Source organism: Salvelinus namaycush, unplaced genomic scaffold (genome assembly GCF_016432855.1).
Source record: "Salvelinus namaycush isolate Seneca unplaced genomic scaffold, SaNama_1.0 Scaffold698, whole genome shotgun sequence".
NCBI classification, from domain to species: Eukaryota; Metazoa; Chordata; class Actinopteri; order Salmoniformes; family Salmonidae; genus Salvelinus; species Salvelinus namaycush.
In genome coordinates this window covers 17,660-41,480 of record NW_024061417.1, presented here as the reverse complement: position 1 = coordinate 41,480, position 23,821 = coordinate 17,660, and the positions used below count along the sequence as shown (strand labels likewise).

General features: G+C 41.7%; 1 protein-coding gene across 2 annotated transcripts; it reads left to right on the top strand.

Annotated features, from left to right (window-relative positions):
- Positions 1 to 473: 473 nt before the first annotated feature.
- On the top strand, positions 474 to 21,344 carry LOC120042480 (NACHT, LRR and PYD domains-containing protein 3-like). 2 transcript variants are annotated; one of them, XM_038987311.1, is made up of 13 exons: positions 474 to 707; positions 4,251 to 4,470; positions 4,974 to 5,035; positions 13,556 to 13,775; positions 14,285 to 14,345; positions 16,555 to 16,703; positions 16,789 to 16,838; positions 16,936 to 16,987; positions 17,085 to 18,846; positions 18,971 to 19,315; positions 19,474 to 19,626; positions 20,036 to 20,082; positions 20,525 to 21,344. In XM_038987311.1, the coding sequence occupies exons 2-13, from the start codon at positions 4,251 to 4,253 to the stop codon at positions 21,061 to 21,063; spliced, it is 3,660 nt and encodes a 1,219-aa protein (XP_038843239.1). In that variant the 5' UTR covers positions 474 to 707; the 3' UTR covers positions 21,064 to 21,344. The 2 variants fall into 2 exon arrangements, with proteins under 2 accessions (XP_038843239.1, XP_038843240.1); XM_038987312.1 differs by having other exon boundaries at positions 474 to 711.
- The last annotated feature ends 2,477 nt before the right edge of the window (positions 21,345 to 23,821 follow it).

Here is a 23,821-nt window from a genome sequence, read left to right as displayed (position 1 = left end):
ATTATATTATATAATATGGCTGGGGTTCGAGGCTACCGATGTTAGCTAAATTAGCTAGCCAGTGCTGATCCTGGTGCTAGATTAATGTTAGCTGAATTGTATAGCCAGTGATGAGAAAGATCCTTCCACTTTAAACTAGCTGATAAACCATTTTCAAAGACAAAAGTTAGCGTGTATATTTAGCAGCTGTAGGTGTTAATTTGAAGTGTGCAGGACCGCTTGCAGCCGTTTATTTAGCACATGTTGGATCGCCTGCAAGCACATTTGCACGCGCTTATTTGACCGTGTAGGCGTTAACTTAACGCGTGCATTTAGCGCCTGCACCTGCTTACTTTACACGCGTAGCATTAAAAATATCACGTTTGGACCACGTGCTTTATGACCCAAACGGCGATCCATGTGAATGCCCCAAGTTGAATTTCACCTGCCTCCCACGCTGAGGAGGCAGGCTCTGATATTCTGGGTGACACGTTGGTTGCGCGTCAGCCAGGCTCTTAGATGCACCTATCGCCATTTTCCCCCCACACCTGTTATGAGTTATTTTAGCCAACGACGTTTGATACGTTAGTCGAGAAGTTGAGCTTTGAGTTAAAACATGTTTTGCTTACAACACAGTCAGAAAGACAAGCTTTATTGGCAGAATTAATTGATGGCAGGCTAATTGGCTACTTTCCTGGAGCTGAGCAGGGAAATCACCAAATCTGAAGGCAGGTAACACTTTTTAAAGTAGTCTAGGTTTGAGTGAAACTGTATGTCTTTCATTATAACTTACTATCTGATTGAATTTCACGTAACGTTATTCGTTGAATAATGCACTTTATCTGAAAGCTTCATTGTCCTTCCATGCCAATGTTTGCGTCTGTGTTTCAGCCAACACGGAAATGTGCTCGTTTTTTTGCAGCCAATACGGAAATGTGCAAACCGAGAAGTTTAGTATTAAATCGTTCATTTAAATAATTCATTAAGTTGCTTTAGTCAATTTATCACGGCTGTAAGGCTTCTAAGGCGGGCTTGAACCATATTGCACAGTAGCCCAAATGTAGGATTTTGTTTTTGCGCGCCATTTCAAGAGAGCACAGGTTCTCGATTATTCGCTCTTGCCGGCTGGTCCATTTTAGTGGTGAGTGTGGTTCTGGAAATGTAGGCTACACACACCAATGATAATACTTGCTGATACATGAACAACAAAGATTACATGACTCATTGCTTACATGTTTAAGAAGGTGAACTAAGACAGGGATAATTATAGTCTATCTGTTCTGGGGGTGTATTCACTAGGAAGTAAACGGGGAGGGACCTACCTGAATTTCTCCAATATAAACACATTTTCATTGCTGAACGTTTTCAATTACGAAACGTTTTGCAGCTGTTTGCTACGGTGTGCACTAATTATTATCACCCCAGGTAAATGACCTGCATGAATTTCTCACATTAAGCCAAATAATAAAAGTGGACATTATGGAGAGTTTGTGTGGTCACTGGTGGAACCAGGGCAGGGAGGGATAAGGGATTGAAGGTACAGGCCTAAACTTCACATGGCTACTCACATTGTGAAATAGAGAGTAAGAATAACCAGACTGTATGTACTTTAAAGTGGAATTGACAGCGTTTTAACTACTTTGCAGATATGAAACAATTCTAATACCAGTCAAAAATATCAAATTCCTAGTTTATGCTTCAAAACCAACTTTATATAAGAGGTTTTAAAAATAGGTTATATTTGAGTAAAAATTCCATGAAGTACAGTAAGGCATTGTTGGCAGAAAAGATGGATGCAGTTCAATGCATGATTAGTATAATTCACCATCACATTTCTTGGTAGTCCAAAAAAATACTGCTATCAGGTAAATCACAGCTGGCCTGGTACATTGTTTGCTGCCTCCACCCAATGGGGAAGCACAGTGTTGTGAAAATTCTTACACAGGGACACTCAAAGTCAATCTTAACTGAATCATTGTTTATTGTCAGCGTGCTGGAGAGGTTCCATCCAACTCAATGCACAACAGTACAATCAGGAGCTCTGCTGGGGCAGTCCCAGCAGGTGTCTTTATATACGGCTAGACACAGACAAGTTATATTTGCATGATTTAGCATAATTCATTCATCATTAGCGTTCTGTTTCATTCATGTGACCGACCAATACTGGTTCATAACATGTGACATACCAACACGAGGACTCTTTCTCTCTAAGTTCAGACCTTGAAACTGAGATATCTTGTCAAAACAACGTCTGGGCGTACTGCCAAATTGCAGCTACTGATAAGCGAGGATTTGTACAGTCAGCCACTTGCATAAACACAGAAAATGGTTATTAGAACAGCACCTGAATAGAACACAGACATTAGTTAAGAGAAAAGTACAAACATTTAAACTGTTCCAATTACTCAATATTTTGAACAAAAACTAAGGCTGGGAATGTCAATACAATCCAACTAGAAAGGGAAATGATCACAAGTCAGTCATAACCCGGCTAATAGGCTGGTGGCAACGTGCCAAACAAGGCCCGCGGGCCAAATAGGACACACAAGTGAGTATACATAAATGAGTCAACAGTTGAGTCGTCTACTTTATGAAATTACAACCTGATGCATCTGAATTCAACTTCAATTGCGCTGCTTTCGTGTGTCCCGTTTACAGCGCACAGCGGAGGGAAAGTACACACACACGCCACAGTCCTAGCAAGGCTGCTAAAATATTGTAGTCTTTGGTTTTAAAAGCTTGACAATGAATAACAAAAAAACTAAACCTGCAACAAAACACCACACAAAGGAGAAACGTATAGGCCTATTACAGTAACAGAGCTGTAGCCTGGCTACTCAACTACAATGCATGTTCAGTGTACCATTCAGCGATGCTGCGTTCAACCACACTGGTGATCCATACAGTCTAAAACAATGAAAATATGTCATGTTACAACAACCTATTGCTACGTTTTTGTCATTAAAATACTTGTTGATTTCTGTTGCATCATATTATGCACATCTGCAAGCATAGCAGCTAAGGCTGGACAAATCTCATTGATCTCTTTTGTTTTAATGTGTTAAAATGCTGTATACAGCATCCTCTGTACATACAGTAAGTGGACTTTAGAAAGGGACATTTTTTTCAAACAATGGCCAGTTTGGGTTGCAGTTACAAGTTTCTTTTGTAAAAAGAAATGGGCTATGTCTGGTCTGCGAATTCATAATTTTCAATATGGCCCATGTGCTGATTCAGTTTGACACACCTGGGCTATTTATTTAGCAAACTAAGAACACAGAGCCTAACAGTTAGCTAGCTGCTGGGAGGATGTCATGTCTTTGGAGGAGTGGGGGGGTGACCAAACTTTTTCCTCATTGTTTGTCGGGGGTTACAGGCAGGGGTCATTTGGTTGGCCACCAAGACATGTCAATCACTTTGCTAGCTAGGCTGAACATAAACGACTGATATCCACAGATAACATATCTCTTAGTTGTCAATCAAATGTATTTGGCATTGAACAAATGGGCCGGGAAGCAAGTTCATTCACTTGTCAATGTGGGTTGGGACAAGCATGCATTGGCAGGCTAGTTGTATAAGAACGAGCAGGTTCGCCGTTATCAGTGACGGCCAACTAGCTGAACAAGTTAGAGAGGGTTTCAGTTCCCTTGTTAGATTTTAGATTCTCACTCTGGCTAGCATTAGTTGTTGATCTTGTTGATGTTCATAGGCAACTGAGGGAGAGAGAGAGACTACCGTTTCATGGTTGTTTGATCAATAGGACTGTAAAGTTCCCTAATGTAAGCGGACTCCCGTGGTATTTACAGAAATCCATTCAGGTATATTTTGTGGCGAATGCATTCTCATGATCTAAAGTTCAGCTTTTGCTACTTCCTGTAAACACACAGTCCAGTTCAAAGGGAATGATGGCAGGCCCGTGTGGCAAATGGCTTATTTGCATATAGGCTATGGCACCTGTCTGTGTAGACTCTGGTCCTGGACAAGACAGGTGGTTTTATTCACTGCGGTGTCTGATCATTTTCCAAACGCATGGTCACTTTTCCACTACATTGCTGTAGAATTTTCACAAATGCCTTACTATACGTCATTCCCAAACATTCTATGCATTTATGAAAACGTGAAAACGGCCATAAAAATGCTCGCTTGTCAGAAAATGTAATAAAAAAAACGTCATTCTTCCTGTATATGAACAGATTCATCAGATTTCATGTTGCTAAAACGCTGTCAGTTCCACTTTAAATACCTTTTTATTTATTTGGGTTTATTTTAAGATGAGGAGCATGGAATCCAAATTGAATCGTTTGAGTTCAAGGAAGTTAAAACGATTTAAACGCCGTCTGAGGAAGAAGTATGACATCAGTGTGAGGAGGATGGAAGTGAAAGCCATTGTGTCAGTTATGACAGACACATATAGAGGAGGTGCTCGTGACGTTGTGTCCTCAATTCTAAAATACGTCAACGGTCGGAGTAAACGGAGACGTAGACGGCAGGGTGAGTATAGGCATTAAAACTCAATATTAATACTCAATGTTTTTTGTTGCAGGAGGAATTCTTAGATTTTATTGAACCTGTATTACAGTATTTACTCAGTAGCATTTAACTTTTTCCGCTAGTCAAGTGGTTTCAGATTAAAAAATGAGTGTGCGCTTATTTTACAACAGTTAATCGTATGACCTGTGCAGGGTTATTCTGTGTTTTATGGTTCGGTTTCCTGGACCCAGATTGAACCTACTCCTATAAAGGTCGACTTTGGGCAAAAATAATGGCTAAACTTTATAAACAAAATAAGAAAACAATTAAGATAACAACAAACTAGCTATGTTGGTCGTGGCGCACATGACCAGAATGACACATCAATGAACCACCAAAGGCACACCCCATTTCTGTTGAGGAAGAGGAGTTGGACCGTTGTTCGTGCCCAAAGTCGACCTTTAACTTAAATTATTGGCAGGTTTTTCACCAAATTCAGTTAAAGATATGCCTTTCGTCCATAGACAATGAGAACGATGGGAATCTGACCTCAACTGCCATTAACGAGGAGGTGGATGACCAACAGGTAGGCATAATGGGCTTTAAAAAATATATACAGTTCCAGTCAAAAGTTTGGACACACCTACTCATTCAAGGGAGTTTCTTTATTTTGACTATTTTCTACCTTGTGGAATAATAGTGAAGACCTCAAAATTATGAAATAACACATGGAATCATGTAGTAACCAAGAAAGTGTTAAACAAATCAAAATATTTTATATTTGAGATTCTTCAAAGTAGCCACCCTTTGCCTTGATGACAGCTTTGCACACTCTTGGCATGCTCTCAACCAGCTTCATGAGGTAGTCACCTGGAATGCATTTCAATTAACAGGAGTGCCTTGTTAATTTGTTAATGTGTTTGAGCCAGTCAGTTGTGTTGTGACAATATATGGGTGGTATACACAAGATAGCCCTATTTGGTAAAAGACCCAAGTCCATATTATGGCAAGAACAGCTCAAATAAGCAAAGAAAAATGACAGTCCATCATTACTTAAAGAAAAAGGTCAGTTAGTCCAGAAAATGTCAAGAACTTTGAAAGTTTCTTTAAGTGCAGTCGTGAAAACCATCAAGCTCTATGATGAAACTGGTTTATCGGGATCACCATAGGAAAGCAAGACCCAGAGTTACCTCTGCTGCAGAGGATAAGTTCATTAGAGTTAATTGTACCTCAGATTGCAGCCCATGTAAATGCTTCACAGAGTTCAAGTAACAGACACATCTCAATATCAACTGTTCAGAGGAGACTGCGTGAATCAAGCCTTCATGGTCGAATTGCTGCAAAGAAAACACTACTAAAGGACACCAATAAGAGGATGAGACTTGCTTGTGCCAAGAAACATGAGCAATGGACATTAGACCGGTGGAAATCTGTCCTTTGTCCTGAAGAGGCCAAATTTGAGATTTTTGGTTCCAACCGCTGTGTCTTTGTGAGACGCAGAGTATGTGAACGGATGATCTCCGCATGTGTGGTTCCCACCATGAAGCATGGAGGAGGTGTGATGGTGTGGGGGTACTTTGCTGGTGACACTGTGTGATTTATTTAGAATTCAAGACACACTTAACCAGCCTAGCACGGTTCCCATCAAATCAAATTGTATTAGTCACATGCGCTGAATACAACAGGTGTAAACCTTACAGTGAAATGCTTACTTACGAGCCCCTAACCTGTCTGGCCCCGGGGTTCCGCTAGCGGAACTCCTCCCACATTCCACTGAAAAGGCAGAGCACGAAATTCAAAAAATATTTTTGAGAAATATTTAACTTTCACACATTAACAAGTCCAATACAGCAAATGAAAGATAAACATCTTGTGAATCCAGTCAACATGTCCGATTTTTAAATGTTTTACAGCGAAAACACCACGTATATTTATGTTAGCTCACCACCAAATACAAAAAAGCACAGACATTTCTTTCACAGCACAGGTAGCTTGCAGAAAACCAACCAAACTAACCAAGAACCAACCAAACTAACCAAGAAACAACTTCATCAGATGACAGTCTTATAACATGTTACACAATTAATCTTATGTTTTGTTCGAAAAATGTGCATATTTGAGCTATAAATCAGTTTTACATTGCAGCTACCATCACAGCTACCGTCAACAATAGGACCGAAGCAGCCAGAGTAATTATAGAGACCAACGTGGAATACCTAAATACTCATCATAAAACATTTCTGAAAAATGCATGGTGTACAGCAAATGAAAGACAAGCATCTTGTGAATCCAGCCAATATTTCAGATTTTTTAAGTGTTTTACAGCGAAAACACAATATAGCATTATATTAGCTTACCACAATAGCCAGAAACACAAGCCATTTACCAGCAGCAAAAGTTAGCGATCGTAACAAACCAGCAAAATATATATAATTTTTGACTAACCTTGATAAGCTTCATCAGATGACAGTCCTATAACATCAGGTTATACATACACTTATGTTTTGTTCGAAAATGTGCATATTTAGAGCTGAAATCAGTGGTTATACATTGTGCTAACGTAGCAGCTTTTTCCCAGAATGTGCGGATATTTTTCTAAAACTCACCTATTCTGACCAAATAACTATTCATAAACATGACTAAAAAATACATGTTGTATAGGAAATGATAGATACACTAGTTCTTAATGCAATCTCAGTGTTAGAATTCTAAAAATAACTTCATTACGACATCCAGCTTTTGTTATAGCGAGAGCGTGCCCAAAATCTGGGCGCTAACTACTAGTACACATGTTCGACAGATATATGAAATAGCATCATAAAATGGGTCCTACTTTTGATGATCTTCCATCAGAATGTTGTACAAGGGGTCCTTTGTCCAGAACAATCATTGTTTGGTTTTAGAATGGCCTTTTTCCCGCGAATTAGCAAGCAAAACTAGCCAAGTGGCGCTAAGCTGTCCATCTTCACCAAACGCAAAGAACGCAACACGTCTAAACTCCCGAACAAATTTCAATAATCTAATAAAACTATATTGAAAAAACATACTTTACGATGATATCTTCACATTTATCAAATAAAATCAAAGCCGGAGATATAAGACGTCTATAACGATTGCTTTTCAGAAGCCAATACTGGTGACCTTTATGCACTTCCTGAACAAAGGAATTCTGGGGTCATGTCATTCCAAGCTGTCTCTTTTGACCATAGAAAGCGATTTGAGACCCCATTTCACCTCTCACAGCCTATTGACATCTAGTGGAAGGCGTATGAAGTGCATGTATAGTCATAAATCTCAAGCAAAATGATAGGGAGCCCCTGGAACAGAGCCTCGATTTGAGATTTTTCACTTTCTGACAGGAAGTTTGCTGCAAAATGAGTTCTGTTTTACTCACAGATATAATTCAAACGGTTTTAGAAACTTGAGTGTTTTCTATCCAATAGTAATAATAATATGCATATTGTACGAGCAAGAATAGAGTACGAGGCCGTTTAAATTGGGCACGATTTTCCCCCAAAGTGAAAATAGCGCCCTCTGTCCTCAACAGGCTAACCAACAATGCAGTTTAAAAAAAATACGGATAAGAAATAAAAGTAACAAGTAATTAAAGAGCAGATAGATAGATGATAAAAACCAGAGAGTAGCAGCGGTGTAAAAGAGGTGGGGGGAGGTGGAGGGGCAATGCAAATAGTCTGGGTCGCCATTTGATTAGGTGTTCAGGAGTCCTATGGCTTGGGGGTAAAAGCTGTTTAGAAGCCTCTTGGACCTAGACTTGGCGCTCCGGTACCGCTTGCCGTGCGGTAGCAGAGAGCGCAGTCTATGACTGGGGGGGCTGGACTCTTTAACAATTTTTAGAGCCTTCCTCTGACACCTCCTGGTGTAGAGGTCCTGGATGGCAGGAAGCTTGGCCCCAGTGATATACTGGGCCGTTCGCACTACCCTCTGTAGTGCCTCTGTAGTGCCTTGCGGTCGGAGGCCGACCAGTTGCCGTACCAGGCAGTGATGCAACCCGTCAGGATGCTCTCGATGGTGTAGCTGTAAAACCTTTTGAGGATCTGAGGACCCATGCCAAATCTTTTGTCTCCTGAGGGGGAATAGGTTTTGTTGTGCCCTCTTCACGACTGTCTTGGTGTGCTTGGACTATGTTAGTTTGTTGGTGATGTGGACACCAAAGAACTTGAAGCTCTCAACCTGCCCTACTGCAGCCCCGTCGATGAGAATGGGGGCGTGCTCGGTCCTTTTTTCCCTGTAGTCCACAATCATCTCCTTTGTCTTGATCACGTTGATGGAGAGGTTGTTGTCCTGGCACCACACTGACAGGTCTCTTACCTCCTTCCTATATGCTGTCTCGTTGTTGTCGGTGATTAGGCCTATCACTGTTGTGTCATCGGCAAATTTAATGATGGTATTGGAGTCGTGCCTGGCCATGCAGTCATGAGGGGACTGAGCACGCACCTCTGCGGGGCCCCTGTGTTGAGAATCAGCATGGCGGATGTGTTGTCACCTACCCTTACCACCTGGGGGCGGCCTGTCAGGAAGTCCAGGATCCAGTTGCAGTGGGAGGTGTTTAGTCCCAGGGTCCTTAGCTTATTGATGAGCTTTGAGGGCACTATGGTGTTGAACGCTGAGCTTTAGTCAATGAATAGCATTGTCACATAGGCGTTCCTTTTGTCCAGGTGGGAAAGGGCAGTGTGGAGTGCAATAGAGATTGCAATGGCAGGCTGCGCACAAGCCTAAGATCACCATGCGCAATGCCAAGCGTCGGCTGGAGTGGCGTAAAGCTCACTGCCACCAGATTCCGGAGCAGTGGAAACTCGTTCTCTGGCGTGATGAATCACGCTTCACCATCCAACAGACAAATCTGGGTTTGCCGGACGCCAGGAGAACGCTACCTGCCTGAACGCATAGTGCCAACTGTAAAGTTTGATTTCGGAGGAATAATGGTCTGGGACTGTTTTTCATGTTTCGAGCTAGGCCCCTTAGTTCCAGTGACCGGAAATCTTAACGCTACAGAATACAATACAATGTGAGCTTACCACGTTATAGCAATCTGGTGCCCGACAGCACAGTCGATGACATAGCACGCAACCATTGGTTGATGCATGCAACGTCTGAGCAGGGGACACGACCTATCTGTGTCAAACGATTGGCGAAATGGAAGCCATTTTGATTACTATCAATTTAAAATGGCTTGGGAAAAAATGATGTAGGCCTATAATAGTGTGTAGTGTAAATGTTGATTATCTATATCAAGGGTGTCAAACTCAATTCCTGGAGGGCAGTAAAGTACAAGGGAGGTGTGAAAAGCTTAACCAGCATGGCTACCACAGCATTCTGCAGCGATACGCCATCCCTTCTGGTTTGCGCTTAGTGGGACTATCATTTGTTTTTCAACAGGACAGTGACCCAAAACACACCTCCAGGCTGTGTAAGGGCTATTTGACCAAGGAGAGTGATGGAGTGCTGCATCAGATGACCTGGCCTCCACAATCACCCGACCTCAACCCAATTGGGATGAGTTGGACCGCAGAGTGAAGGAAAAGCAGACAACAAGTGCTCAGCATATGTGGGAACTCCTTCAAGACTTTTGGAAAAAGCATTCCTCATTAAGCTGGTTGAGAGAATGCCAAGAGTGTGCAAATCTGTCATCAAGGCAAAGGGTGGCTACTTTGAAAAATCTCAAATATATTTTTATTTGTTTAACACTTTTTTTGGTTACTACATGATTCCATATGTGTAATTTCATAGTTTTGATGTCTTCACTATTATTCTACAATGTAGAATTTTTTTTGAATAAAAACCCTTGAACGAGTTGGTGTGTCCAAACTTTTGACTGGTACTGTAAATACATTGTCAATTAATTCCAGTGAGAGATCCTGAATATTCCCTCTAGACGTGTACGTGATGACGAGGCCAAGCTGTTATTGTTTCTTTTCCTACACCCACGGTGACGGGTGAACACCGCTGTCTGAGGTCATTCAGGCTTGAGGTTTTGCGTGCCGTTTCAATAGAGCACAGGCTCTGATTATTGGCTCTTGCCAGCTGGTCCATTTTAGGGGTGAGTGTGGTTCTGGAAATGTAGGCTACACACAGCAATGATAATACTTGCTGATACATGAGCAGCAAAGATTACATGACTCATTATTTTCATGTTTAAGAAGGTGATCTAAGATGGGGATAATTAACGTCTACCTGTTGTGGGTGTATTCACTAGGAACAAAACGGTGAGGGACCTACCTGACTTCATATAAGAGGTTTTAAAAATGGGTTCTATTTTATTTAACTAGACAAGTCAGTTAAGAACAAATTCTTATTTACAATGACGGCCTAGGAACAGTGGGTTAACTGCCTTGTCCAGAGGCAGAATTACATATTTTTATCTTGTCAGTTCTGGGATTCGATCTAGCAACCTTTCAGTTACTGGCCCAACGCTCTAACCACTAGGCTACCTGCCGCCCCCTATTTGAGTCAATTCCATGAAGTAATGGAAGGCATTGTTGGCAGAATAGATGGATGCAGTTCAATGCATGATTAGTATAATTCACCATCACATTTCTTCGTAGTCCATAAAAATACTGCTATCAGGTAAATCACAGCTGGCCTGGTACATTGTTTGCTGCCTCCACCCATTTAGGGATGCACTGTTTGTTTCAATCTGGCCATCTACCATAAAGCCCTGATTGGTGGAGTGCTGCAGGGATGGTTGTCCTTCTGGAAGGTTCTCCCAGCTCCACAGAGGGACTCTAGAGCTCTGTCAGAGTGCCCATCGGTATCTTGGTCACCTCCCTTACCAAGGCCCTTCACCCCCGATTGCTCAGTTTGGCCAGGTGGCCAGCTCTCGGAAGAGTCTTGGTGATTCCAAACTTCTTCCATTTAAGAATTATGTTTTCTTCAATGGTGCAGACATTTTTTTGGTACCCTTCACCAGATCTGTGCCTCGACACAATCCTGTCTCGGAGCTCTACGGACAATTACTTCGACCTCAGGGCTTGGTTTTTGCTCTGACATGCACTGTCATCTGTGGGACCTTATATAGACAGGTGTGTGCCTTTCCAAATCATGCCCAATCAATTGAATTTACCACAGGTGGACTCCAAGTTGTAGAAACATCTCAAGGATGATAAATGGGAACAGGATGCACCTGAGCTCAATTTCATGTCTCATAGCAAAGGGTCTGAATACTTATGTAAAACTTTTTTCATATATACATTTTCAAAAATGTCTAAACTGTTTTCACTTGGTCATTATGGAGTATTGTGTGTAGATTGAGGGGGGAAATAATTTTTTCAATTTTAGAATAAGGCTGTAACATAACAAAATGTGGAAAAAGTCAAGGGGTCTGAATACTTTCCGAAGGCACTGTAAATTAGTCAACAGTTGAGTCGTCTACTTTATGAAATTACAGCCTGGTGCATCAGTGAATTCAACTTCAATTGCGCTGCTTTCGTGTGTCCCGTTTACAGCGCACAGCGGAGGGAAAGTACACACACACGCCACAGTCCTAGCAAGGTTGCTAAAATATTGTAGTCTTTGGTTTTAAAAGCTTGACAATGAATAACAAAAAAACTAAACCTGCAACAAAACACCACACAAAGGAGAAACGTATAGGCCTATTACAGTAACAGAGCTGTAGCCTGGCTACTCAACTACAATGCATGTTCAGTGCACCATACAGCAATGCTGCGTTCAACCACAATGGTGATCCATGCAGTCTAAAACAATGAAAATATGTCATGTTACAACAACCTATTGCTACGTTTTTGTCATTAAAATACTTGTTGATTTCTGTTGCATCATATTATGCACATCTGCTTGCATAGCAGCTAAGGCTGGACAAATCTCATTGATCTCTTTTGTTTTAATGTGTTAAAATGCTGTATACAGCATCCTCTGTACATACAGTAAGTGGACTTTAGAAAGGGACCAATGGCCAGTTTGAGTTGCAGTTACAAGTTTCTTTTGTAAAAAGAAATGGGCTTTGTCTGGCCCGCGAATTCATCATTTCTTTTTCAATATGGCCCATGTGCTGATTCAGTTTGACACCCCTGGGATAACGTATCTATTATGTAGCTAGCTATTTATTTAGCAAACTTAAAAACACAGAGCCTAACAGTTAGCTAGCTGCTGGGAGGATGTCATGTCATTGGAGGAGTGGGGGGGTGACCAAAGTTTTTCCTCATTGTTTGTCGGTGGTTACAGCTAAAGATGGAGGCAGGGGTCATTTGGTTGGCCACCAAGACATGTCAATCCCTTTGCTAGTTAGGCTGAACTTAAACGACTGATATCCACAGATAACGTATCTCTTAGTTGTCAATCAAATGTATTTGGCATTGAACAAATGGGCCGGGAAGCAAGTTCATTCACTTGTCAATGTGGGTTGGGACAAGCATGCATTGGCAGGCTAGTTGTATAAGAACGAGCAGGTTCGCCGTTATCAGTGCGATTTTGACGGCCAACTAGCTGAACAAGTTTGAGAGGGTTTCAGTTCCCTCTTTAGATTATCTCACTGGCTAGCATTAGTTGTTGATCTTGTTGATGTTCATAGGCAACTGAGGGAGAGAGAGAGACTACCGTTTCATGGTTGTTTGATCAATAGGACTGTAAAGTTCCCTAATGTAAGCGGACTCCCGTGGTATTTACAGAAATCCATTCAGGTATATTTTGTGGCGAATGCATTCTCATGATCTAAAGTTCAGCTTTTGCTACTTCCTGTAAACACACAGTCCAGTTCAAAGGGAATGATGGCAGGCCCGTGTGGCAAATGGCTTATTTGCATATAGGCTATGGCACCTGTCTATGTAGACTCTGGTCCTGGACAAGACAGGTGGTTTTATTCACTGCGGTGTCTGATCATTTTCCAAACGCATGGTCACTTTTCCACTACATTGCTGTAGAATTTTCACAAATGCCTTACTATACGTCATTCCCAAACATTCTATGCATTTATGAAAATGTGAAAATGGCCATATAAATGCTCCCTTGTCCGAAAATGTAAGAAAAAAACGTCATTCTTCCTGTATATGAACAGATTCATCAGATTTCATGTTGCTAAAACGCTGTCAGTTCCACTTTAAATACCTTTTTATTTATTTGGGTTTATTTTAAGATGAGGATCATGGAATCCAAATTGAATCGTTTGAGTTCAAGGAAGTTAAAACGATTTAAACGCCGTCTGAGGAAGAAGTATGACATCAGTGTGAGGAGGATGGAAGTGAAAGCCATTGTGTCAGTTATGACAGACACATATAGAGGAGGTGCTCGTGAAGTTGTGTCCTCAATTCTAAAACACGTCAAAGGTCGGCGTAAACGGAGACGTAGACGGCAGGGTGAGTATAGGCATTAAAACTCAATATTAATACTCAATGTTTTTTGTTGCAGGAGGAATTCTTAGATTTTATTGAACCTGTATTACAGTATTTACTCAGTAGCATTTAACTTTTTCCGCTAGTCAAGTGGTTTCAGATAAAAAAATGAGTGTGTGCTTATTTTACAACAGTTAATCGTATGACCTGTGCAGGGTTATTCTGTGTTTTATGGGCCGGTTTCCTGGACCCAGATTGAACCTACTCCTATAAAGGTCGACTTTGGGCAAAAATAATGGCTAAACTTTATAAACAAAATAAGAAAACAATTAAGATAACAACAAACTAGCTATGTTGGTCGCAGCGCACCGGAATGACGCATCAATGAACCACCAAAGGCACACCCCATTTCTGTTGAGGAAGAGGAGTTGGACCGTTGTTCGTGCCCAAAGTCGACCTTTAACTAAAAAGTGTAATAAATTATTGGCAGGTTTTTCACCAAATTCAGATAAAGATACGCCTTTCGTCCATAGACAATGAGAACGATGGGAATCTGACCTCAACTGCCATTAACGAGGAGGTGGATGACCAACAGGTAGGCATAATGGGCTTTAAAAAATATGTTTGAATATGTGTGTGTGTGTGTATGTATATATATATATATATATATCTCAGCAAAAGCGTCCTCTCACTGTCAACTGTTTATTTTCAGCAAACTTAACATGTGTAAATATTTGTATGAACATAAGATTCAACAACTGAGACATAAACTGAACAAGTTCCACAGACATGTGACTAACAGAAATGGAATACCGTGTCCCTGAACAAAGGAGGGGTCAAAACAGTCAGTATCTGGTGTGGCCACCAGCTGAATTAAGTACTGCAGTGCATCTCCTCCTCATGGACTGCACCAGATTTGCCAGTTCTTGCTGTGAGATGTTACCCCACTCTTCCACCAAGGCACCTACAAGTTCCCGGACATTTCTGGGGGAATGGCCCTAGCCCTCACCCTCCGATCCAACAGGTCCCAGATGTGCTCAATGGGATTGAGATCCGGGCTCTTCGCTGGCCATGGCAGAACACTGACATTCCTGTCTTGCAGGAAATCACACACTGAACGAGCAGTGTGGCTGGTGGCATTGTCATGCTGAAGGGTCATGTCAGGATGAGCCTGCAGGAAGGGTACCACATATGGGAGGAGGATGTCTTCCCTGTAACGCACAGCATTGAGATTGCCTGCAATGACAACAAGCTCAGTCCGATGATGCTGTGACACACCGCCCCAGACCATGACGGACCCTCCACCTCTAAATCGATCCTGCTCCAGAGTACAGGCCTCGGTGTAACGCTCATTCATTCGACGATAAACGCGAATCCGACCATCACCCCTGGTGAGACAAAACCGCGACTCGTCAGTGAAGAGCACTTTTTGCCAGTCCTGTCTGGTCCAGCGACGGTGGGTTTGTGCTCATCTGGAATGCATTTCAATTAACATGTGTGCCTTGTTAATTTGTGGAATTTCTTTCCTTCTTAATGGGTTTGAGCCGATCAGTTGTGTTGTGACAAGGTAGGGGTGTTACAGAAGATAGCCCTATTTGGTAAAAGACCCAAGTCCATATTATGGCAAGAACAGCTCAAATAAGCAAAGAGAAATGACTCCATCATTACTTTAAGACATGAAAGTCAGTCAATCCGGAAAATTTCAAGAACTTTGTTCAAGTGCAGTTGCAAAAACCATGAAGAGCTATGATGACTGGCTCTCATGAGGGCCGCCACAGGAAAGGAAGACCCAGAGTTACTTCTGCTGCAGAGGATAAGTTAATTAGAGTTAACTGCACCTCATATTGCAGCCCAAATAAATGCTTCAGAGTTCAAGTAACAGACACATCAACTGTTCAGAGGAGACTGCTTGAATCAGGCCTTCATAGTCGAATTGCTGCAACGGAACCACTACTAAATGACACCAAGAAGAAGAAGACTTACTTGTGCCAAGAAACACGAGCAATGGACATTAGACCAAAGGGAAATATGTCCTTTGGTCTGATGAGTCCAACCACCGTGTCTTTGTGAGATGCAGAGTAGGTGAACGGATGATCTCTGCATGTGTGGTTCCCACCATGAAGCAAGGAGGAGGAGGTGTGATGGTGCTTTGCTGGTGACACTGATTTATTTAGAATTCAAGACACACTTAACCAGCATGGCTACCACAGCATTCTGCAGTGATACGCCATCCCATCTAGTTTGCGCTTAGCGGGACTATGACCCATCACACCTCCAGGCTGTGTAAGGGCTATTTGACCAAGAAGGAGAGTGATGGAGTGTTGCATCAGATGACCTGGCCTCCACAATCACCCGACCTCATCCCAATTGAGATGGTTTGGGAAGAGTTACACCGCAGAGTGAAGGAAAAGCAGCCAACAAGTTCTCCGCATATGTGGCAACTCCTTCAAGACTGTTGGAAAAGCATTCCAGGTGAAGCTGGTTGAGAGGATGCCAAGTGTGCAAAGCTGTCAAGACAAAGGGTGGCTATTTGAAGAATCTCAAATATAAAATATATTTAGATTTGTTTAACACTTTTTTACTACATAATTCCATATGTTATTTCATAGTTGATGTCTTTACTATTCTACAACGTAGAAAATAGTAAAAATAAAGAGAACCTTTGAATGAGTAGGTGTCCAAACTTTTGACTGGTACTGTAAATACATTGTCAATTAATTCCAGTGAGAGATCCTGAATATTCCCTCTAGACGTGTACGTGATGACGAGGCTAAGCTGTTATTGTTTCTTTTCCTACACCAACGGCGATGGACGTAACACCGCTGTCTGAGGACAACCAGGCTGGAGGAGCACTCGTTGAACATACTTCCATCACAGCAACTAATAGAAGCAACATTTCTGCACCAATAACAACTGGGAATTCAGTTAAACGGGACCTGATCATTTATTATGGTGAGAGAAGCTCATCTCCGGACAGAAGATGGTTTGATTACTGTTTTCATCTGGTGGTGTTTTCTAAAATGTTCCCCATCTCTAGGCCATGACAGGCAGACAGGCGAGGACCCTGGACCAGAGATGGTTGACCAGGTAATTCATTTTATAATTTATTATACACAATCTTCAGAAGATTGTTCTACATGTTTTGGAAATGTATCTACTGTTCTGTCTTGTTAACTTCCTGTAGATGACACAACCAGGACTGGTGCCACTGAATGACCAGAGCAAGAAGAAAGAAAGTAAGTAAAATTCGGTTGGTACCTCAGATTAAGAAAAAAAGACAATCCATTAATTTCACCCAAAGTAATATATATATATTTTTTTTTTTCTTTGCAGACACCATTCGCCTCAAAGGCAAGATCAAATTAGCCCTTAAGAAGAAGTCCAGGAGCATACTAGAGGGTGTGACACAAAGTAAATCAGCCCTTAACAAGGTCTACACAGAGACTTATATGGTCACTTGTGATTCTGCCACCGTCAATAAAGAACATGAGGTGTGGCAGGCTGAAACCGCACACCTCCAAGACACCTCGGAGGACTCGGTCATAAAATGTCAAGATATCTTCAAGCATGATAAAGAAGAACCCATCAGATGTGTGGTGACAAAGGGAGTAGCTGGCATTGGGAAAACTGTGGCAGTCCAGAAATTCATCCTGGACTGGGCAGATGGGATAGAGAATCAACATCTAGACCTTTTAATTCTCCTTTCTTTATGGGATCTAAATGTGATTAAACATCGGCAATGCAGCCTGCATGGACTTCTTCAGGTCTTATACCCTGTATTTAAGGACATAGACATAAAGCTGTATGATGACCTTAAGATTTTGTTCATTATTGATGGACTGGATGAGATCCATCTGCCACTGGAGTTTCAAAAAAACATTCCTATATCTGATGTGTTAGAATCTGCTACCCTGGACGTTATACTTACAAACCTCATCACTGGCCGTCTTCTCCCTAATGCTCTCCTCTGGATAACCTCTCGTCCAGTAGCTGCCAATCAGATCCCTCCAGAGAGTCGTGATCGAGTGACAGAGATCAGAGGGTTCAATGATTCACAAAAGAATGTGTACTTCACAAGGAAAATCAGTGATCCATTGATGGCCAGCCATATCATCTCAGGCCTTAAATCAACCCGGAGCCTCTACATCATGTGCCATGTACCGTTGTTCTGCTGGATAGCAGCAACTGTTTTTCAGGATATCCTGGGTAAAGTCGGCCCAAAGTCTAGATCTTTATCTACAACCCTTACTGAATTGTACATCCATTACCTAGTGAACCAAACAATTATCAGTTTTAAGAAGTACGATTCAACTCATGAAGATGGTAAAGAAAATACTTTGTTTTGCTTCAAAGACGTAATTTTCAAATTGGGACAGCTAGCGTATCATAACCTGTTAATTCAAAACGTGCACTTCACAGAACAGGACTTGAAGGACTGTGGTATTAGTGTCAAGGATGCTGCTAAATGCCCTGGCCTATGTACTGAAGTTGTACAATTAGAGCATGGACTGTATCCCAAGAAACTGTACTGTTTCATACACCTGAGTGTTCAGGAGTTCTTAGCAGCTCTGTACGCATTTCATGAATTTGAAAACCGCAGGATTGACTCAGTGAAAGCCTTAATCAAAAAGAAGAATGGAAGCACTCCCATTGATTTTTTATATTTTCTCAAAGGTGCTCTGGACAGTGCATTAGATAGTAAAAATGGACACCTGGACCTTTTCACACGCTTCCTTGTCGGGATCTCTCACGACTCCAGCCGGAACCTCCTTCAAGGACTTCTGGGAGAGACACTCAGCAGTTCAGAACACAACAAAAAGTTAATTGGATACATCAAGATATTGAAAAGAAAGTCCCTCTCCCCAGAGAGATGCATCAACCTGATCCACTGTCTGCTGGAGCTGAAGGACCCCATACTGCAGAATGACAACCAGGTACCGTCTTCTGACACGCCGCTAACTCCCTTTCAGTGCTCTTTCTTGGCATTTATCTTCATGTCAGAGAAGCCTGAAGAGTTTGACTTCAGGAATAAACAAACCTCGGAGGACGGTTTCTACAGACTGGCTCCTGCTTTGCGGTCTTGCTCTACAGCATTGTAAGTATCACTGTGAAATGTGTATCATTACATTAAGTATGTATATCAAACATGTTTTAAGTTTGCATTGTGATGTTCAAATTGAAAAGATTAAAACAGCAACTTTGAACTCACTCTTTCACAGGCTCAACTGTTGTCACATGACACCACTGCTATGTGCAACTGTGGCCTCAGTTCTCCGATCTCCGAATTCCTGTATTACAGTCCTGGATCTGGGCCACAACAACCTGGGCGATGTAGGGGTGCGACGCCTTTGTGATGGGCTGTGGAACGCCAACTGCAAGGTGAAAACTCTGAACCTCAGCCACAACAATGTTGGAGAGCAAGGTGTCAAGGAACTCTGCAAAGTGCTGATTCGTCCCACCTTGAAGCTTCTGACCTTGGACCTCAGCTGCAATGACCTTGGGGACTTGGGGTTGGAGTCCCTTGCTTTTGCCCTCTACGAGCGTTGCACGCTGCAGGCACTGAGGTATGTACAGCAGTGCCAAATTAGACAATGACACATTAAGGGTTTGCCTTAATCGCTGAACTCTGCTGACCTGTGGCTATAGATGGTTCTTCAATGTTCCTAGTTTTAAAGGTGAAACAAATATTTATTTCATAATTATTTTCCCTATTCATTTACAGACTATCTGGTTGTTTGATCACATTGCCTGAGACCGTGTCCTCTGTCCTGGTCATAGCTTTGAGGTCCGACCCCTTCCAGATGAAAGAGCTGGATCTGAGCTACAATCCCCTCGGGGACATTGAATTGGATTTCCCTTTTCAGCTGAAGCTGAAGTGAGTTAGATTGTGTAAAAGAATACCAATGTGCTTCTAAATCAAATGTTCACGAGTAGATATAAACGTTGATAGATTAGAACAACGATCTGTTAGTGAATTACCTTTAGCTATGACCCTTGTTACATCCTAGTGTCAATATAATTTGGGGCGGCAGGTAGCCTAGTGGTTAGAGCGTTGGGCCAGTAACCGAAAGGTAGCTAGATCGAATCCCCCAGCTGACAAGGTAAAAATCTGTCGTTCTGCCCCTGAACAAGGCAGTTAACCCACTGTTCCTAGGCCGTCATTGTAAATAAGAATTTGTTCTTAACTGACTTGCCTCGTTAAATAAATAGAAAATATACTGCATTGCCTGAGTAGTGTGAGCATTTCCAGGTTTCCATTCCTCCCTCTTTATGTTGTCTTTCAGCCTGGAGCACAGAGGAGAGAGCAGGAATAAGCCAGGTCTGCAGAAATGTGAGGAAATATCCATCTATCATTCTCACCTTTGCGAACACAGTAATTCACAGTGGCCTCTGTGGAATATTTGACATCTAGCGGTACTATGTACCGATTCATGTGTCAAGTGTGACAGCAAAGCTTGTGTTGCAGGTTGTCATGTAAAATTCTTCCCAGTGTGAGAGAGTTCCCAATCGTTCTGATTGTGTTGTTGTTGAGAACTTGAACTTGTTCTCAACTAGCCTACCTGGTTAAATAAAGGTGAAATAAAAACAAATTTTAAAAATTAACATGTCGTAAAATTTATCCCAGCGTGAAAATGTTCCTAGTTCAATAATTGCACGCTGTGATAAATTTTACAGCATGACGTCACGATCAGATCGATCGGGAACTATTTCACGCTGGGAAGATTTTTACTAGACACAGGTAACTGAAACCTTCTAATTTGAACACATTTCAGATGCATGTGAACTCACACTAGACCCCAGCACAGCGAACGATTTCCTCGTTCTGTCTAAGGGGGACAAGAAGGTGACGCGCCAGAGCAAGAAGCAGTGGTATCCCATCACCCAAGACAGGTTTGATAAATGCAACCAGGTGCTGTGTAAGGAGGGCCTCGACAAGCGTCATTACCTGGAGGTGGAGTGTCTACACAACGTTCACATAGGCATGGCCTACAAGGGAATCGAGAGGAAAGGAACCGGTGAAAGCGTAACACTAGGATGCAATGCCAATTCTTGGACTTTGTACGCCTCGAAGTATAAGGGCCATGCACAGCACAAAGACATTCTACACAGGTTACAGCTCCCCAAAATCAAAGCACAAGTGCCCTACAGAGTAGGAGTGTTTCTGGATTGGCCGGCCGGCACTTTGTCCTTTTACATGGTCAACCAATTGGGCACAATGACCCATCTGTATACATTCCACACCACATTCACTGAGCCTCTCTATCTTGGGTTTGGACTGAACTCTCTGACCACAACCGTTCATCTCTTATAGTCACAGCCTACCACACAGTCTTACAGACATGTTTTGCTGTATCACATGGTGGAGTGGGAGAGGGGTTTAGACAGTGGTGTAAAGTACTTAAGTAAAAAATACTTGAAAGTACTACTTAAGAAGTTTTTGGGGGTATCTGTACTTTACTATTTATAGTTTTGACTTGGACTACTTTTAATTCACTACATTCCTAAAGAAAATATTGTACTTTTTACTCCATACATTTTCCCTGACACCCAAGAGTAGTCATTACACTTTGAATGCTTAGCAGGACAGGAAAATGGTCCAATTCACACACTTATCAAGAGAACATCCCTGGTCATCCATACTGCCTCTGATCTGTTGGACTCACTAAGCGCATGTTTGGTTTGTAAATGATGTCTGAGCCCCTGGCTATGCGTAAGTTTTAAACTAGAAAATGGTGCAGCCTGGTTTGCTTTATAAGGAATTTGAAAAGATGTATACTTTAACTTTTGATACTAAGTATATTTTAGCAATTACATTTACTTTAGATACTTAAGTACATTTTGAACCAAATACTTTTAGACTTTTACTCAAGTAGTATTTTACTGGCTGACTTTCACTTATACTTGAGTCATTTTCTATTAAGTTATCTTTACTTTTACTCAAGTATGACAAGTGGGTACTTTTTCCACCACTGGGTTAAGACTGTATTCTCTTGTATCAAACGGAGCAGATCCCTTGGCTTTAATGTCATAGTTGGGGACACAATGGTTACTGCCAAAGATACCGTAAGCTACCTTGGATGGAAGTTAGATAGGTGACTATCTGTACCACATCCATACTGTAATGCAATTGTTTTATGCATTAAACAAAAAAGCATCAGTGTTTCTGCACAGTCATTGCATGGGCCACGTTCAGTCTCCAGATAGAAATGCCAGGAATAGAGCCAACATGATTCATTGTTTTACATGTCATAGAGACACGTTTGTTCTACATAACGTTCTGGAACCTTCAGATAGAAATAATGTTGTGTCCTGCTGAACACGCCCCTTGTCTAGGCCGTGTGTGTTTTTTATTGCACTAATCACGTCTACAATACAAAACAGATGAAAGTGTAGACTACAAAGCTTAGCATAGGATTTTACAAACATACCTTGACGTACATCCCACAGGTGTTTTATAACTCTGTTGGTTTCTTAGCCTCTAGCCTAGTTTCTAATGACTGTCTCTGAACAGAACATAAGAAACGTGTACAGGAATTTGTTTTTTCTTGGCAAATCATGAATGTTAATCATGGTTACCGGGGGGAGGCTACGCTGCAGTAGATGTGACAGACTCAGGGCAGACAGTGATTTGGAGGCCCATGTCTATAGAGAGCAATAGAAATGGTGTATTTTTGTAGGCACCAATGCTAGTCGGAACTAAGAAACTCAAAATGTTCTACTGGCTGATTCGTTGGACACTGCACGTATATAACTACTACCAGTTAGCTAGTCGGAAATGTGAGGTTTTTTCTAGTTACGACTAGCATGTGAAAGCAGCGCAACTCTGCCATGCCTCGTTGGCCAAAGCCTATGGGACAATTAATGTTTTTGGGGGGATAAATGGTGAAAATAAGGTCTGTGCCTTGACTAATTAAGCAAATACATAAATAGATTTTCTGTCAGACATTTAAATCGCTCAAAAAATGTATTACAAACTAACAAGCCTGTCTGAGGGAAATATTTGGATCAGTTAGGCCTATGGGTCTCCTTTCGATAGGTTACCAGGTATAGTGATGCATATTAGCAGGACAGTCATATTGTTACTAGGATAAACTGTATATTGGTATTAACAGATACAATTAGAGTTATGGGCTTCTGAGATACGCTGCCTGTCCTGGTCTGGTGGAACATCATTCTTCTGAGTGCACTCTTGCCTATACGTATCATCTTGATACAGAGTCCGAAACCCTCCCAGCCCACATCAATTCTCAGAATTTGAGACCCAGCCCAGTAAAAGCCTCAAGCATGAACATTAAGGCAAATTATGTAGGCCCCGTTTTATTTTGTTACCATAATTATATATATATATTTTAAATACATATTTTTAAATAAAGATGGACAAATGAAGATCACTTACTCAGGCCTTTTATCATTGAAAAACATTGTCAGTTCCGGACTGGGTGACTGCCATAGACACCAATGGAATAGCAGCTGGGTTTGGTCTACTATAGTTCATTGCCTATAATTGAACCAGGGGAAAAAAGTGAGTGGGGTGTCTAGCTTCCGCTTCCGTCTCGGTTGACTGTTATGCCTAATGGTAAATCTGCCACTGAGACGGGCAATTACAGGCGTTTTCTGATAAAGCCATTTCTTGAGTTAAATTACACCCATTGATGCTCGTCATTGGTCCGTGGCCGTTTCTTTCGCATTAGGGACAACAGCTGTTGAAGACTGGCAATAGCTAGGTTTCCATCCAATTGATGACAGATTTTCATGCGAATATTCTCTAATCCGCATATAAACAATATGCGCATTTTCCCAACAGACAGGTGTTTTCATCAAATTGACTTGTTGCAGATACAAGGCTGTGCGTGATGACGTAGTGCACATAAAATACCGTTTGCTGTTAAATTCCCCATGAACCAAATAAAATAAAGATAAATCACTTTTGCATTGGACCACACAGAATAGTACTCATCAATCCACGTGCTAAATTAAGTCACTTCTGTTTTCACCCGACTTCGCCATAGGCCAGGGAAGGCAGCCAGGTTCCAAATCGAATGCGATCAACTTTCAACTGGAGTAAAACG

Bases quoted from the DNA above. Each gene is read 5' to 3' on its own strand.
- LOC120042480 (XM_038987311.1), top strand. From the start codon at position 4,251: ATGAGGAGCATGGAATCCAAATTGAATCGTTTGAGTTCAAGGAAGTTA. The intron at 14,346-16,554 runs GGTAGGCATAAT...TCCTACACCAAC, and splicing joins GAGGAGGTGGATGACCAACA to GGCGATGGACGTAACACCGC. The intron at 20,083-20,524 runs GTGAGGAAATAT...AACACATTTCAG, and splicing joins TAAGCCAGGTCTGCAGAAAT to ATGCATGTGAACTCACACTA.